Source organism: Littorina saxatilis, linkage group LG2 (assembly GCF_037325665.1).
Source record: "Littorina saxatilis isolate snail1 linkage group LG2, US_GU_Lsax_2.0, whole genome shotgun sequence".
Taxonomy (NCBI): domain Eukaryota; kingdom Metazoa; phylum Mollusca; class Gastropoda; order Littorinimorpha; family Littorinidae; genus Littorina; species Littorina saxatilis.
The window spans coordinates 59,929,873-59,947,944 of record NC_090246.1 but is presented as its reverse complement, the minus strand read 5'-3'; the positions used below and the strand labels follow the sequence as shown (position 1 = coordinate 59,947,944).

General features: G+C 37.9%; 1 protein-coding gene across 17 annotated transcripts in view; it reads left to right on the top strand.

Moving 5' to 3' along the window:
- The window catches only part of LOC138959406 (RNA binding protein fox-1 homolog 2-like), a 71,417-nt gene that overhangs the window by 29,382 nt on the left and 23,963 nt on the right, over positions 1–18,072 (top strand). For 8 of the 17 annotated variants that reach the window (XM_070330878.1, XM_070330874.1, XM_070330887.1 and 5 more), the window contains exons 2-7: positions 884–1,114; positions 4,784–4,798; positions 8,410–8,559; positions 9,257–9,304; positions 10,612–10,665; positions 14,482–14,574. In XM_070330878.1, the coding sequence (XP_070186979.1) occupies positions 884–1,114; positions 4,784–4,798; positions 8,410–8,559; positions 9,257–9,304; positions 10,612–10,665; positions 14,482–14,574 (591 nt within the window). Of the gene's footprint in view, positions 1–402; positions 549–883; positions 1,115–4,783; positions 4,799–8,409; positions 8,560–9,256; positions 9,305–10,611; positions 10,666–14,481; positions 14,575–18,072 lie in introns of those variants that run through there. The other 9 variants (XM_070330890.1, XM_070330879.1, XM_070330889.1 and 6 more) reach the window with 7 other exon arrangements.

Genomic DNA, 18,072 nt, shown 5'->3' with positions numbered 1-18,072 from the left:
CAAATTATAATTATGAGTGTGACTTTCTGGGAGTCGATCCACTGTGTAGAAGTGATTACTGAGTGGTCAATTTACAGGGTAGTTTAGCTTACCAATTGCTTTCATTCTCCCTATTAAGAAATTATGGTTCTGACATTTGGATGGAGCTAAACAATGCAAGCTGAGCTGCAGAAAGGGAGAAAAAAAGCACAGATGTGTCCAAGTGGTAGCAGTGCTTACTGTGGGGCTGAACATTTATCCGAGTATTCATGCATCATTACAAGGGACGTGGGCTGGATGAGTTGTAGTAATTGATGCACATTTGCACAGCCCTCTCCTTGCTGACATTTAGTGTACTGTAATTATCTCACAATGAATAATTGCCCATATGTTCCCCTGAAGTTGGTGCCAGCTTTGACTCACCAGTAGGGGTACCGACCAGTAGTGTCAGTGCAACCTGTGGAAGCTGGAGGCTCCCTGTTTCGATATTGATTTTTTGTTGAGATTGGGCATTTTGTGTGTGCAAGTTTGGTCAGTGTGTGAAAATGAACAACGCAATGGAAATGTGGGTGAGTGTTGCCCTGTTTGTGTCAACATTCATATTGTAGGTGAATAGACTGATTAGCATAATCAGATACTAAGAGAATAATCTTGAACTATGGAAGCTGTACAGTTTACACCAATTGGATTTCTTGGTATCTACCACAGTGCCTAGCTTTTCCACAACAGTGTAGGCCTCCATGGGACATCCAGTCAGGGAGAGCAGTGTAAAGTTTTCACTGGTATTCAGTCTCAGCACACATGGGATTGAATTACTATTAAAAAGTAATATGAATTATTTCACCATCTCTTTCGGGCATCATGTAACTCATAAATAAATGACATGTGTTTTTGTGTGTTTCAGCACATGGTGCAAAACCAGATGACCCCCACATACACATACCCCCAGGCAGGTCTGGAGGAGTATCATCATCAAGTGGTCAGCCCCGTGTCGGCAGGTTCCGGTGTCGGGGTGGTGGTATCCAATGTGTCTTCCGAACCCAGTGCTCCAGCTATTTATACGACGCCTGCTGCTGTCACCGTCACGGCCAATGGCGCTGTGGAGCAGCAGACGGTAAGGACGCGGCCTTTCAATGTACGTCAAACTTTCTTTACTGCATGCCTAGATGTGCTGCTTCGTGGTCTGCTGTGCTTTTGGTGAAAGGTCCAGGTCTTCAGTTTTTGGCGTTGCTATTGTTTTTGCAGGGATAAGCAGACCTGGGAACCCATACAATTTTGCCGTATTTTGTAAGCTTGATTGTCTAGAATACGATTAGTATGGTCAGTTGGAAAAAATATGACGACAAAAATTCCTAGATTACTTTTCTGCACAAGCGAATCCCAAAGCCGATCCAGTATTTTGACACATGATTACAGTTTTTGTCAGTAAACATTGAAAGAAGCGTTTGTTTTAAATGTATTGGTAAACTTAATTAACGGTGCGACGGACGCGTGCGAAGTATGTTTAAATCTTCCATGTTCAAATGCTCATTTTTCTGAAAATACACCAAGTTTGTTTGTGAATACTCTTAAGTGCAAGACAGGGGTTCCCAGGTCTGGATTAGTACAATAGCTCAGCATTGTTTTTAGTGCATATTGTTTGAAATGATTTTGTGACTGTGAGTGTGCATTTTTTTCACCCACCTTACCTTTTTTAAGCTGTAGTCCTCTAGTAAAACATCAGCTACATTCCCTAACCTCTGTTTAACAAAGCAAAATGCCTACAAGTACAAGGCATAGTTTATGATTAAAAATTAAACTGGTCAAAATAATTTAATTCCAATTTGAAACTGTAGTGAATGATTAGGTGGGTAGGTCATAGAGTCAAGAAACTGGATAGCTTACGTTATAGATCTTGATCTACAGATACTAACTAAGATAGGGATCTGTCCACCATGGCTTGTGTAACTTAGGTTTTAGAGGAAAGTGGGCAAATTGCCATGACACATTTATAACAGAATGGGAGCAGTTAGTTGCAGACCTTTACTTTAGTAGAAGTAAAACAAACTTGATTTCATGTCACAAACAGATCCATCTATTTAGTGATGGCACCATTCTGCAGTCATACTAGTGTTGTCAACTTTTTTCAGCAGTGAGTGCCCAGCTTTCCAAAGCTAATTAAAATGTATTCACACAGTGATACACTACCTGATCTTCTCACATTATATGTTTTACTACATGTCAAATAATGTGGAATACTAAACAACATCAAAATGTCTATAGATAATGGATGACAGCTGACTATTGATTCCATGAAGTAGGTGTTTTATTTGGTAAGGGAATCAATAAGGCATATGATTTCCGTTTTTCTACTTCTCAGCATTAATGCATACTACTGTAATTGAATTTAGAACAATGTCTTAGGATTGATTGAAAAAAAGTGTCACGTTTATATATTTTTAAATGGAGGAAACTTCAAAACTGAGCTGGAAAGATAAATTCCAATAAGACAGGTTAAATTAGGCATGTATTCACTTTCAATTCAGGGCCTAGCATTGTAAGCCGTTCGGCTTACTTTACGCCGAAATAACATCTCCAGTACGCGGAACTCGATTTGGTGTACGCCGAAATGCAAAAACCTGTTATTCCCAAACGGTAAACCCAAACAGTCCCAGCTTTCGTTTTGTGCGCCGTTCGGTTCAATTCTCAATCGGTTTGACAGTTTGCTTGAGCACGCACTTCCTCTGGCATCGCGCGAGCATGCTTTGTGCCAGTGTTTTGTGGCTCTAGACTTGAAATAATGTCTCGAAGCGACATTGTTGAACGTGGTCAGCCATTCAGTGACAAAGAATCCAGGTATTCCTGGAAGTGGGAATGGCTGGATTTCGTTCTGAAGGCGGAAGGCAAGTCAGAAGAAGTAATGTGACGATATGGACTATGGCATAATTTAGTTGCTCAATCTTCTTTTGGGGGGGGGGGAGGGGGGGTCATTTTAGGTAAAAAAAATCTTCCACACCCCCGCCTTTGTAAGCTGAACTCACTTTTTCCAATGCTAGGCCCTGCAATTGCAAGGATTATATTGAAGTGATGATAATTTGGGATAGGCATACATTTGTGTTGTAAATTCCATGTTGGTTCCACAAAAAAATCAAACAAGTCGCGTAAGGCGAAAATACAACATTTAGTCAAGTAGCTGTCGACCTCACAGAATGAAACTGAACGCAATGCAACGCAGCAAGACCGTATACTCGTAGCATCGTCAGTCCACCGCTCACGGCATAGGCAGTGAAATTGACAAGAAGAGCGGGGTAGTAGTTGCGCTGGGAAGGATAGCACGCTTTTCTGTACCTCTCTTCGTTTTAACTTTCTGAGCGTGTTTTTAATCCAAACATATCATATCTATATGTTTTTGGAATCAGGAACCGACAAGGAATAAGATAAAAGTGTTTTTAAATTGATTTGGAAAATTTAATTTTGATAATAATTTTTTTATATTTAATTTTCAGAGCTTGTTTTTAATCCGAATATAACATATTTATATGTTTTTGGAATCAGCAAATGATGGAGAATAAGATAAACGTAAATTTGGATCGTTTTATAAAAACATTTTTTTTACAATTTTCAGATTTTTAATGACCAAAGTCATTAATTAATTTTTAAGCCACCACGCTGAAATGCAATACCGAAGTCCGGGCTTCGTCGAACATTACCCGACCAAAATTTCAACCAATTTGGTTGAAAAATGAGGGCGTGACAGTGCCGCCTCAACTTTCACGAAAAGCCGGATATGACGTCATCAAAGACATTTATCAAAAAAATGAAAAAAACGTTCGGGGATTTCATACCCAGGAACTCTCATGTCAAATTTCATAAAGATCGGTCCAGTAGTTTAGTCTGAATCGCTCTACACACACACACACACAGACAGACACACACACACACGCACATACACCACGACAAAACATTTAGTCAAAACTTGACTAAATGTAAAAAGGACACATTTATTTGTCTACTTAGTGGACAAATGTTATCTATTGATTCAACAAGAGTTATAATTTTTAGTGGGATCAGTAGATCTATGCAGACATTATCATACTTGCATGGCTTGGGGTTAAATTGTGTGCTGGTGTCACTGTGCACTTGTGATTTGCTATATATATATATATAACAAGAATAACATTTTAAAACTTACAGGTGTAGACAAGTTAACAAAAACAGGGTTTTGAGTGATGTTGACCATAATGCCAGAACAAGCTTTCCTTGACCTGAACTGCCCTGTTAGTGTTACTATATAGGGTAAATAACAGATTATAGTTGAGATCTGTCATGCCTGAGTTTGCATCTTTTGTTCTTTATAGTGCTTTTTGTGGCATTGCAGAACTTTTGTTTTCAAGTGTGCAGAGATGCGAAATTGACATCACATAACATGTTGTTTCTTTGGTGTGTTTTTTTTTTTTTTTTGGGGGGGGGGGGGGGGGGTTACATCTTGCATTGATTTTGGTTTAAATTGTTATGTTCTGGTCTTGCTCGAAGTGATGGGGAGTTTGATGCATGCATTGATATATTATCACTGTATACAGAAATGCATAGTTAATATTCTGTCTTTGGATTAGAAATCTTGCACTGTCTTCATTCTTTGTGTTTGTGTTTTTTCTTCTTTCGAGCTGTACTTTTTCTTTTCTTTTTTTCTTCTTTTCTTAAATGCTGTTCTTTTCTTTTTGGACATTTTCCACATGTTTCACAAATTTGAATGTAGAAAAAAAAACCAGTATTCTGTACTTTGTGATGCATTATATTGTGACAAATGACTGCTGTACATTTACAGGTATATTTGGAACAGGTATGCCATGGCATGAACTTATGTATTCAGTCTCACTTTGGTGTTAATGGTTTTGGTTTTGCTAAATTTCATACCAGATGTAATCAAGTAACTAGAAGAGTTGTATATATATTTAACAATCCCATGTATTGTTATCACGCAGTGCGCTGATTCCAGATACATAAATTGATTCCTGTCATAATCACGTCACCACCTTTTCTACCGTAGCACACAGGATCCTAACCTACGATTTACCAGCTTAAGCCAGTGTTCCCTTTTTGCTTTGTGTTTGTGTGTTATTGTTATTTATTGGTTGAACTGATGACAGGCCATTCAATGGATTCAAGTCTGAACAAACTTCTATTCTTTTTACATACCCACCTCGGATCAGGTGTTAGGCTGTCAGTTTAATTTTTCAATGATTCATTCACCAAAGATCAATATTGTATCAGAGAAGCATTTCCAATTGAGAGGAAAATGAGAGATTCTATGTATGAAAATGGCAGATGAGAAATGTAGAAAGTTATCCAAAGCAGCGCAAGGTGCAGAAGGACTGGAAAGGAAGCAAGGGAGGGAGTATTTGGGCCAGTCTGTCTGTCCTGTAGAATAATACGCAGTCCATTCATGGTGTTGGTGAGAGCTGCATTAGTCATGGATGTAATTATCATAATTGCAGAGAATGAGCTCATAACATTCAAGAGGAGAGAGCTTGCATCTTTGAATATTCATGAATGTGGGTTGATTTAACGTGTAGGGTTTCATCCTGGCTTTCCTGCAGCAACAGCATGAATCAAGGGAGCTGAGACATGGGTATTAACCAGCTACCATTTGACATATATTGATCTTAGCAGGCAATGGGGAGCCTGAAGGAGTTCCTTTGCTTCACCCTTGCTCCGTTTAGTTATGTAGACGATCGATTGTTGTACATTTCGCCAGTGTTTGGGACCCAAACGGAAGAACAGCTCAGCTAGGTTCTAATATCATTTACTGATCACACTTTTGTTTGTTTGCTTAACGCCCAGCCGACCACGAAGGGCCATATAAGGGCGGTGCTGCTTTGACATATAAAGTGCGCCACACACAAGACAGAAGTCGCAGCACAGGCTTCATGTCTCACCCAGTCACATTATTCTGTCACCGGACCAACCAGTCCTAGCACTAACCCCATAATGCCAGACGCCAGGCGGAGCAGCCACTAGATTGCCAATGTTAAAGTCTTAGATATGACCCGGCCGGGGTTCGAATCCACGACCTCCCGATCACGGGGCGGACGCCTTACCACTAGGCCAACCGTGCCGGTCTGATCACACTGACTCAACTGCAAAGGTCTAAGCTGAAAGAAGAGCACATTGCTGAAAAAGTTTTAGGTTTTTTTATGCTAGTTTGCTGCAGTAGTATGTGGTTTTGTTTTTATATTTAGTCAAGTTTTGACTAAATATTTTAACATCGAGGGGGAATCGAAACGAGGGTCGTGGTGTATGTGCGTGTGTGTGTGTGTCTGTCTGTGTGTGTGTGTGTGTAGAGCGATTCAGACTAAACTACTGGACCGATCTTTATGAAATTTGACATGAGAGTTCCTGGGTATGAAATCCCCGAACGTTTTTTTCATTTTTTGGATAAATGTCTTTGATGACGTCATATCCGGCTTTTCGTGAAAGTTGAGGCGGCACTGTCACGCCCTCATTTTTCAACCAAATTGGTTGAAATTTTGGTCAAGTAATCTTCGACGAAGCCCGGGGTTCGGTATTGCATTTCAGCTTGGTGGCTTAAAAATTAATTAATGACTTTGGTCATTAAAAATCTGAAAATTGTAAAAAAAAATAAAAATTTATAAAACGATCCAAATTTACGTTTATCTTATTCTCCATCATTTGCTGATTCCAAAAACATATAAATATGTTATATTCGGATTAAAAACAAGCTCTGAAAATTAAATATATAAAAATTATTATCAAAATTAAATTGTCCAAATCAATTTAAAAACACTTTCATCTTATTCCTTGTCGGTTCCTGATTCCAAAAACATATAGATATGATATGTTTGGATTAAAAACACGCTCAGAAAGTTAAAACAAAGAGAGGTACAGAAAAGCGTGCTATCCTTCTTAGCGCAACTACTACCCCGCTCTTCTTGTCAATTTCACTGCCTTTGCCATGAGCGGTGGACTGACGATGCTACGAGTATACGGTCTTGCTGAAAAATGGCAGCTACTTGACTAAATATTGTATTTTCGGCTTACGCGACTTGTTGTTTTTGTGGAGGTGCTTTGTTTTATATAATTGAGTGATAAAACTATAATCTTTTTGAGCACTGCAAAATGCTGCTTTGAACAGTTGGACAACTTCAGGCATTATCATTTTAAATAATACAGGGGGAAAGATAAAGCATAATCATAAAGAACTGGCAAATGACTTTCAGATTTGAAACTTTTTGTTTGTTTTGATTTTCTACTTGAATCTTGTGCTCCTTTTTCTTTGTCTGGTCGCTATCAGCTTTGAATTAAGTACATTTGAAGTGGTTCTGTTTTGTAGTTGTTGTTTTTGTTTTTTTGTTTGCTTTGCATGCAGGTTTATCTCATTCTGGTCCATTGAACCACTAGTGTGTGGTTTTAATTCCTTGAACTAATTAAAATAGGAGGCGTGGTAATTATAACTGCATGGGTTATTTTAGAGGATATATATTAGTGAGTGCATGTTTTACACTACTTTCATAAAGCTGTGCTGTAGAATGTTGAAGGAGTCACATTGTGCCCTTTAAATATCCATTTGTGATTCAATAAGCACTTAACTGATTAAAATAGTTGTTGCTACTGTGCTAGTAGGACAGTGTTTATGCGTGTGGGTTTTTTCCTCTTTTTTGTGTGTGGTTTGCATCCTGCTTAATCTTACTGCAATTAATTAGTTTGGAATTAACAGTGTAAAAAACACTTGTAAGTTGTATTTTTCCTAATCATATGGACCAAGAGTAATGAACTATGGTTGATGTTAAACACCTGCTGTTTTTTTTTTTCTTCTATAATCTTAAAAAAAAGGTTTTAAAAAGCCTTCTAGCCTTTGTTTCTACATTGAAGGCTTTCTGTTAGCATTCGGTTGGATGCCAAGGGGGTATAGTTCCTTGCAATCTCCAGAGAAGGCAGTTGTAGTTGGCAGTTATCTTCTACATTTTTGTTTATTGCACCATCTTGTTTTGTTCTCTTCTGTTGTTGTGGTTTGAATAGCAAGAATTATATTTCCATGTACACAAATGGGATATTGGTATGTTTCTTTGCACACGTATGTGTTATATGTATGGATGTCTTTTTTCTTTGTTTTATGTGAACATGCACAAAATCAGAAAAACATTAGACACACATGTAAGGTCATGTTTACAGCATAGCTACAAGTTCTTAGCTTGTTGGTTCAGGAAACAGATAAGTCCATGTTCATTTGATCTCTCCAGCATTAATCCTAATACAGACAGAGGGCAGCCTAAGGATAGTGTCCTCCTTCAAAACATAAATGGTCAAGAAAGGTTTGAATGATATTGCACATGGCTTTGGTGTCATTGTTTTGATAACTCTTTTCCGTCACCACCATTTTCTTGGTGCCTTTCCCAACACCTGTTACTATTTTGATTGTTTTGGTTTTTGCAGCAAACCGATCTATCTTCAGGAGAGGGTGATGTGCAGACAAGCCCAAATCAGCCTGCTGCAGCTATTTCACCAGGGACGGGACCCAAACGGTTACATGTTTCTAACATACCTTTCCGATTCAGGGAAGCAGATCTCAGGCAACTTCTTGGGGTAAGAATGAAGACAGTACATTTAGCTATTACGTTCAGCTTTAATGTTTGTAGTTATATGCTTATTCGCTCAATGTCAATAAGAAGCGACCATTTTAGTTTTTCGTTGTCCGGGAGTCCTGCAGCTAATAGAAAAAGTTGTAAAAGTTACTGTTTTCACCTCTGTTATGGTGGGCCTTTTGCTAACTGGGGCACATCAATACATGTGAAATACTTGTATCTCTTAGTCCTGAGAGCAATAAATACTGCCAAAAACATCATCTACGTTACTGTCGGGCATACTTTTGAAGAATATTGACAAAGCTGTTTCTGATAATATGCACTATCATTTTAAATGACATGACCATCAGCGGTGTTGCTGCAGGCATTTTTGTGCAGGAGGAAGTCTGTGTGCGTCGACACCATAGCTGAAAGTAAATGTCCAGGGCATAGGGGCAAAAGCAGTAACTTTTTTCGGGAATATACTTGATCCCACTTTTGGGGCCTTTTACACCCAAATATTCCTAAAACAACCTTCAAAAGTTGTTTGTTTATGTACAGGGCTTTGTTTACTGCTGAGGTGCGTCTTAGTGTAGCGAAGAGGCAACTGAGAGAAAAATAGACTTTGGGGTTCCATAACCGTCATCTACGTTACCGGCTTTTTCTAGCAATAGAGTAACAATTAATGTTCCAATTTGTGATATCGTTTTCGCCCACAGGAGCATGCTACCGCAGGTCCATCCAGTGACTCCTGGCTCGGCCGTGAGGTGAGATGCAAGCGCCCGTCATCTATTTTACCGTCATCTACGTTACCGTCATGTACCTTAATTACACACATATAGTACGACTGAACGGCTTTTTTAAAATAGTAGGGTACCCACTATCCTGTGTTGGTGAACAATAAAAATCAAAATACAGATAGATTGCTAACGTTCCAAAATTCAGAATAAAAAGAAAACAATTGTAGTTTATTGGAACGTTTAATTATTGACAAAACAAAACGTTACATTTACAGTACGTCGACCCAGTGGTCTTTTAAGTAGACAGACACTTATGATACAAATAATGAACTTAACTGAAAATCGTGTATGAAACTCGCTTGCAAAATGCTGGCGAGCTAATGAGAAAGGTAATAATGATAAAACAAAAACACAAATATTGAACAACAAAAACAACAACAAAGTTGGGAACTTTTTTAAATCTACTGGTCGCTTCTTATTGACATTGGGCGATTGTTTTAAGCATTGCAGCCAGAGTTGTGTCACTGTCAGCGATACCAGTGTAAAGTTGCACATTGATTTTATTCGACTTTGAGATGTGCTTAAAGACACAGTCAATGAGTCATACACTTGTCCAGGGAGAGACTGAAACTATGCACTCAGTGCTCATTCAAAGTAATTGCACTCAGTGCTCATTCAAAGTAATTAATTTACAGCTTTCTGTGGTGAAAACTGAAAATACAGCTGTTCTTTTATGCTATCACAGTAACAGAGTTATGTCATTAATGAGACATCATTCTCTTTTAAACATGGGAAATATGCTAAGACTGAAAAGTCAAAATCCATATAAATAGACATTTTGTCACATATATGTGCGCAGAGCTGCCAACTGTTGTGCTTTCAGCGTAGCATGCTACGTTGTAACCAAAATTACTGTCCTGTTACGCCAAGCAAAAGATTGTTACGCTCAAACAAACAATATGCAACAGTATTCCTCTTAGTCTTTGTTGTGAGTCCAGGTTCTCATTACTGCTTCTCTATGTTGGCAGTCAGAATATGGGTCAGAAAAGGTGTTGTCCACACTGAGAAGTGGCACCGTAGACACTTTCTAATGGACATCTGTTCCTGCAATTGAATCCTGGTGTAAACACAGTTGTTAAAATGTATTCTTGTTTGAGACAATGCTACACTTAAACACCAGTAGCTACACTTAAATTTCTAAATTGCTACACTTAAAGCTTACAGGGGCTGGCAGCTCTGTGTGCAGGAAACAGCATCTGCTGCAGAGGTAACTAAGCTGACTAAGCATAAGGAAAGATAGAGATATTATAAACTATTGTTTTTGCTCTTTTCAGCAATTTGGCCCAATTCTAGATGTGGAAATAATTTTCAATGAGAGAGGATCAAAGGTAAGTACTTTTCCACCCAGAAGCACACAATTTCTTCAGTCAGTGCACACTGCAAACATACAACACAAATCCATGACAGATTTTCAGATTCACAAAATATGCAAAGTCAGCCACTCCTACCAAAAGAATAAATGAAGCAGGTCAGAACATCTACACTACCATACACTGATCTGTGTGCCTTTGTGCGCTGGAGCATATGCACTCACACACATGTTTACATGCACAACACACACACACACACACACACACACACACACACACACACACACACACACACACACACACACATTTTGCTGAACTATTTATAGGTATTTTCAATGCATCAATCAAGGAGCAAATATCATCAATTATTTGTTACTTGTTTATTTTAGGTTATATGCATTTAATTTTAATGTTTCTCATGACTACATTTATTATTTCTGAAAATTTACATTCATTATACAGTGGAACCCCTCTTTAGCGACCTTGAAAATGTTGACAAAAATCGGTCCTTATGGAGGGGGGTCCTTACAGAGGGAGGGGGCGGGGTCAGGGGGCCACAAAGAAAGTCACCTCAGATTTTCTTAAAAAAAAGAAAACAGACGTTTGAGTTGCTGACGACCGTTTCCTCAAGCAAACTGCTTAGATTTCATGTTTGACATTGTCGATGGTGTCCACGAGTTCTGGTGCATGTTTCAATGCAAAAAGAGTTACCGTATTTGACGGATTACAAGACGCACCGTTTTATAAGCCGCACCCCCAACTTTTTAAAAACAAATTGGGACGAGCCACGTATAGGCCGCGTCACTATATTAGCCGCCGTCGAAAAAAATATAATCAGATCGTGTCAATCAATCAAAACAACCAGGCAAACGAAAGTACGGTATTTGGCGAAATCGGCTCCGAGAATAAACAAGTGAAATAAAGAAGAAAAGTGAAAAGTTTGAAGAAAAATATGACAGTTCACACACAATTTGTAACCAACACACACATGTAGTCCCGCCCAGAGTAAGCTTTTTTGGGATGATTTACGACTTTTGCGCACATTTCGAGCAGACGAAAACACAACATGGCGGTTCTCGCTCCTCCAACTATCGCGAGACACAAAAAAACACCGAAATCTCGTGCGCGCGAGATCCTGATACATCCAGTGTTTTCCTGTACGCTATCTTGTCACGACAACTTGTTGACAAACGAAGATTCGCAAAAGAAAGAGAAAAGCGCAGAGTCTTGAGTAGAGAGCTAATAAAGTACCGGTAATCGCTAATCGAGCGAAATGAAAATCCGCGGCGACTTCCATTAGGTGAATGCTAGTCAACTGGTTATAACCGGTTTGTCAGTGATGCGTTATGCTGACTGAGAGTCTTGGCTTGTCTGACCACAGGCGGAAGTATCGTTCGCTGGGCCACCACTATCATAGTAAGACTACTATATATATATATATACCACTATCATAGTAGTCTTACTATCATAGTGGTGGTCGAGTGAACGATACCTCCGCCTGTGGTCTGACAAAGTCGTTACACAAGCTGTTAGGTCGGTCCTTAGACGTTAGAGCGGGGTGGTCGCTACACTGGTGACAACTATATAAAGAAACACATCGGTTAAAAAAAAAGGGTCGTTGTGGCGGGGTAGTCGTTAGAGAGGGGGGTCTTTGTGAGGGGTTCCACTGTATCAGAAAATTAATTGTAAACAGTTTTATAAAAGTAAAGCTCTTACTTGACACAAAGCCAGAAAATGGAAAGAATATGAAATCTGATCAAGGGATTTGGTAGTTTAAAAAAAAAATGAGAATAGAAAAACTGAATTACTAAAAAACAAACAATCTCCTTGATTAATGAATTGTGTTTACTGAAATATTCGGATGACTATCATTTGTGTTGAAGTATTTTTGATAGCTCAGCCTCAATTCACAAGCTGTTAATGCTATGAAGCTTTATTTGCACTAAGCAGGATGTTTACTTTGGCACAAATCCAAGTGTTCAAGATGAAGGTGGCTTTCACACATGTACACAATCTATTTGTTTGATACACATACAGTTTTGTCCTTGGTGATTTTTTGTATCTTTTCAAATGTGAAACAAACAAAAACACAGAAAATATAAAGCAGAAAGACTCGCACAGTAGGACTGAGTTAGCAGCTTGTGAAAGGCTAATGTTTTTATAACTGTATTTAAACAAGCTATTTCATTACATTTTTAAAGTCTGAAGCTGCAAAAACGACTGGAAAACCAGCGTTCTCTGATACCTTCTGTTGCAAAAGTAAAAATGAAATAGCTTGTTTTCATTACCTTAACATATTTTAAAGAATTATAGTTGTAATCTATGCATTTAAGTGTCATTTTCTTGCTGTATACATGTAGCTGTAAATTCTGTATATCAATCTTTGTCGATATGTTTTATGTCAGTCTTCCTCTGTGTAATGGAATGACAAACAGAGAAAGTTGTATGTGGTTCCCTTCCTGGCCCTAAGTGGTGATGTAGCTATCCGCTCAACTTGTGCCCTCAGTATGTGTTCAGATTTGGAAACTAAAGTAAAGTGAATGTGCCGTGGCATTTTTTGTTGTTTGAAATGTGGTCCAAGACATTTTTGTTGCATCAGTATAGCACCATTCCAATTTGCTATCTGTGCCTCCAGACTGGGGTTTATGCATCTTCAGATGAGCCATGATGAACCAAGTGTGTCATGTCCGCATGCCGTCAGAGTACTGTTTTGTGTCTGCCTAGTCATGTCCCATGGGAACAACTTGAGGGCCCAAGCTTTATAATGGTGTCTGTGCATTCAGCTGCTGTCCATCTAATCAAGGTTTTTGCTCTTCCCACCCTGCAAAAGATGATGGCTTGTTGCAATTCACAACTTATCTGCCACAACTTTGTCACTCACTCGTACACTTTTAACTCACGCAGAGGCCAGTGTGAGGCCATCCAGCCTTGCAACTATCAGTCCAGCCCAATTTGAGTCCTTCAGATCAGCTTCCTGGAACTGATTCTGGAAAGCTCAGCAGGTGCCCTTTTTCACCAGAATTAGTGTAGAGCTCCCCCACAGGTTATTTTGAGTACAGAATCTTTAAGTCTTTTCTGCAAAACAGAAATTTGCTGTAGTTTCTTGGATTTATGATTTGAACCAGATTTTGTATTGGGTAAATCAAAGCAAAACCTTTCTGTTGTACATTCCCAAGTCTCTGACATGTTAAAATCTATTGGAGCAGTAGCAAGATCTTAAGTTGTCAAAAGGATGTTTAGCTGGATTTCTCTCAAGTGTTAAAGACAAATGTCGGTACTGTAACTAACAGCTCATTCATACCTGTGCAGCTGATTTAAAACTGGACCAAGTAAGCACATCCTTATGACTGGTAGGGAGTTCGCAGTGACAATTAGAGGGGCACCACAGAGCGTCTGTATCAAGCTTTTAGCATCCCCCCAATGCTGCTCAGATGATTCAAACATCGATGGGCTTCCTCTTTTCTCCATTTCTTCATTTCTGTAGATGGGCAGTGGTGGACCCATTGCTTTACCCAGCCTCTATTTGCCAAAACATAATACTAGTGCAAGTGGCCACATGTGGATACGTGTACTAGAAATCAGCATGTATGCGCATCTTTATATACCTCAGTCACCTTACCCACTTTTCTGTGAATACTTTGCTCTTCTTGAAGAAATCAAATGAAATTATTGTCCATTATCTGATCAGCAGCTAAATGATAGGTTGATCAGATTTGAAAATATTGCATGACTATGTGAACATGATGATATGAAATTGATGCAAAAAATTGCCATATGATTTATGTTGATTTGCACGATTTAATGCATGCTCCTTATTTTTCCTTGTGCATGCAGGGATTCGGTTTCGTAACTTTCGCAAATAGTGTGGATGCTGACCGAGCACGAGACAAATTGAACGGCACGGTGGTTGAGGGACGAAAAATTGAGGTGCCTGCATGATTATTTACTTTTATGTGGTAGCACTACCTCAAAAAAGTGCTAAGTACAGTATGAACTTTTTATCTGTTCAGTATGAAGAAATGCCTGCTCATTGTTTGTGGTCAATGTGCTCAGTGTTTTCCTTTCTTTTGTAAAACAGTAGCAATTGAGAAATTGTGTTACTGCTTTTTATCTAATTCACAAATTTTTAAATTTTCAACGCTCTCAGGGAAAGGGAGAGTAAACCAAAAGTTCAGCCTTTTAGAACCCAGTGTTTGCGGTCTTGCAATTTGTTGGAAGTTCTTGTTAATGCACGCAGTGAGTTACATGGTACTTTTGCCTCATCTGTGCATTAATTGTATATAAATGTGTTTTGGCATTTCTTGATGCTGTCCTTTGACTTGTGATGGTACATTTGAATTTTTCTTAGTGTTGTTGCTAGATTGTGAAAGTGGTAAAGTATGAGTTCACAAATAACAATCTTTTTTATTTTAATAGTGATTAGTACATGGAAACCAGCAAACATGGAGCCTAAGAATGAGTCAGTATTTGACAGGGAATCTAAAATAGATAGGTAGGTTACAATGCGTAAAGATCCCCCCCCCCCCCCACCATCCCCCCAGTTGTTTGTAGGCATGTTTCATAATACAATCTGTCATCAGTAAGTTAAAACTGTCTTTATTACACAGAGTAGGTTTAGTTGCTGAAATCCACAAGATTTTAAAACTAAGTTTTTGTATGGTGCCTTTTGCTTTTCACCAAACTGCAAATTATGACAGTGGAAGCAGTACATGTAATGTCTTGAGTTTATAGATCATTTTCACTCATCGAGTATGATGCTTTGAAAGGAGACTTTCAAAATTATGAAACATTATGATATTTTGCTGCAAATGTATTTGATTTGTGTCTGTCTACAACAATTTCATCGTAGTGTAGACAGTTTTAAGGAAAAAAATTGCATATCTTATATCAAAGAAAGTTAACTGCTTTTGTTGAAGTTTACACATTGTGCGTTAGGCTTTAACATTTTTCAGAATCGAAAATTTGCAGGCACACAATCAGCAAACAAACTAGCTCTCAAACCAGCTTTTACTTTTAGAAGATGATATGGTTAGATTGGCATATATTGACAACATAAAATCCCTGGTTAGAATTACTGAGACACAAGATAAACAAGACAAGATAGCAGCCTGCATGGGGGGGGAAAAGTTGTTTCAAAATTTAAAAAGTGAAAGGATGCTGGTTTCAGTACCTATATTTGCTTTAAAAACGGTTATGCTACCCAGAGGAGAGAAAGAAGTAGTGAGTAATGGACGATAAGGGACATATAGATTCAGACATAATGATTATTCATTGGTTAGATGTTATGCTGGTTGTAGATAATTCTTTTAGAGATTGTGAAGCTGTTCACATTTGCCATAAATTGAAGTTTGATTATGTGAGTATTTCTTTGTAAAATACTTGCTATCATTACGATGGGGCGATGGTTTCTCATTTCAGTATACATCAGTTGCGTCTCATTTTTTCTTCTCGGTTGATCTTCAATTACTGAATTAAAAAAAATACTAATTACGCTGAGGACACTTTGTAATATTGATCAATCACTCTAATGCTAAATTACTCTTCGTCACAATCCATAATGAGTTTTCAGATTTTTACATTTAGTCAAGTTTTGACTAAATGTTTTAACATAGAGGGGGAATCGAGACGAGGGTCATGGTGTATGTGTCTGTGTCTGTGTCTGTGTCTGTGTCTGTCTGTCTGTGCGTGTTTGTGTGTAGACCAAACTACTGGACCGATCTTTATGAAATTTTACATGAGAGTTCCTGGGATTGATATCCCCGGACTTTTTTTTCATTTTTTAGATAAATACTTTTGATGACATCATATCCGGCTTTTTGTAAAAGTTGAGGTGGCACTGTCACACCCTCATTTTTCAATCAAAATGATTGACATTTTTGTAAAGCAATCTTCGACGAAGGCCGGACTTCGGTATTGCATTTCAGCTTGGTGGCTTAAAAATTAATTGATGACTTTAGTCATTAAAAATCTGAAAATTGTAATTAAAATGGTTTTTTTATAAAACGATCCAAATTTACGTTCATCTTATTCTTCATCATTTTCTGATTCCAAAAACATATAAATATGTTATATTTGGATTAAAAACAAGCTCTGAAAATTAAAAATATAAAAATTATGATCAAAATTAAATTTCAGAAATCGATTTAAAAACAATTTCATCTTATTCCTTGTTGGTTCCTGATTCCAAAAACATATAGATATGATATGTTTGGATTAAAAACACGCTCAGAAAGTTAAAACAAAGAGAGGTACAGAAAAGCGTGCTATGCAGCACAGCGAAACCACTACCGCGCTGAACAGGCTCGTCAGTTTCACTCTGTTTTGCACAAGCGGCGGACTACGGTCATTGTTAAAAATGCAGTGCGTTCAGTTTCATTCTGTGAGTTCCACAGCTTGACTAAATGTAGTAATTTCGCCTTACGCGACTTGTTTTTTCTTCACTCAGTCTGGCTTTCTTTTCCGCCCCATCATAGTGATGAAGTATTTTGTTCAACAGTCAACTGCCTAGTACTTATGGAGTATGCTTTTGAAAAATTGAGTATAAAAAGAATGTGAATTGGGTAACATGAAATCTGTTGTGTTACATAACGATAATTGCTCTGTGATCAGACTTTATTAGAGAATATTTGGATGTACAGTTGGGTGGGTGGTTAACATTAACTTCTTCCTAAGCTTGAGCCATGAAGAAAGGTTTTAACTATAAAGGCATTCAAATAAAGTAAAATGTTTCATTTTTTTTTGTCCTGTTGCTAAAGGGGTCAAAACTAGCTCTTAAGAACCTGGCAGTTGATTGTTTATGAATGAAACTGAAGCTTGAAACTCTTCTCTAAATGGATCAGTACATTTCTGGAATAAAATCTTCTCTTTTTTCTTCAGTTCTCTCTAAATACACACTCCTTCCATTTCAAATTTGTTTCCATATACATGTGTAACAATATAGTTGAGTTTCGAGCTTCTGTTTCCCTGCTGGTGCTGTATAGTTTTTGATACTAAGTGGACCAGACATTAGTATGACTTAAATATATTCTGTTTCAAACTGAGAAATAAGTTAAACTGTGTGTTCACGGGCATATCATTTTGCTTTGTAACACGATTTTATGCATTGGTGGTTAAAACATTAAAGTAATGACTATCTTGGAGAACCGTATAAACAGAAAAACATTACAGGTGTTTGATAAGAAACAAAAGGAAGAATATGTTTAAAAAAAAAAAATTAAATGGAAAAAAATACAAAGTGTAGTCATCAGCTTGTTTTGTTTCCTTTTATTTTCATGCTTGATTTTTTTTTAAATACAAATAACATGGCCATGATATAGATGGAAGAAATATGTCACAAAAAGTAATTGCAAAAATTTTTTTTTTTATAAGTAAATACTTCAGTTCAAATGACAGCTAAATTTTATCCATAAAGACAGTCATGTTAAA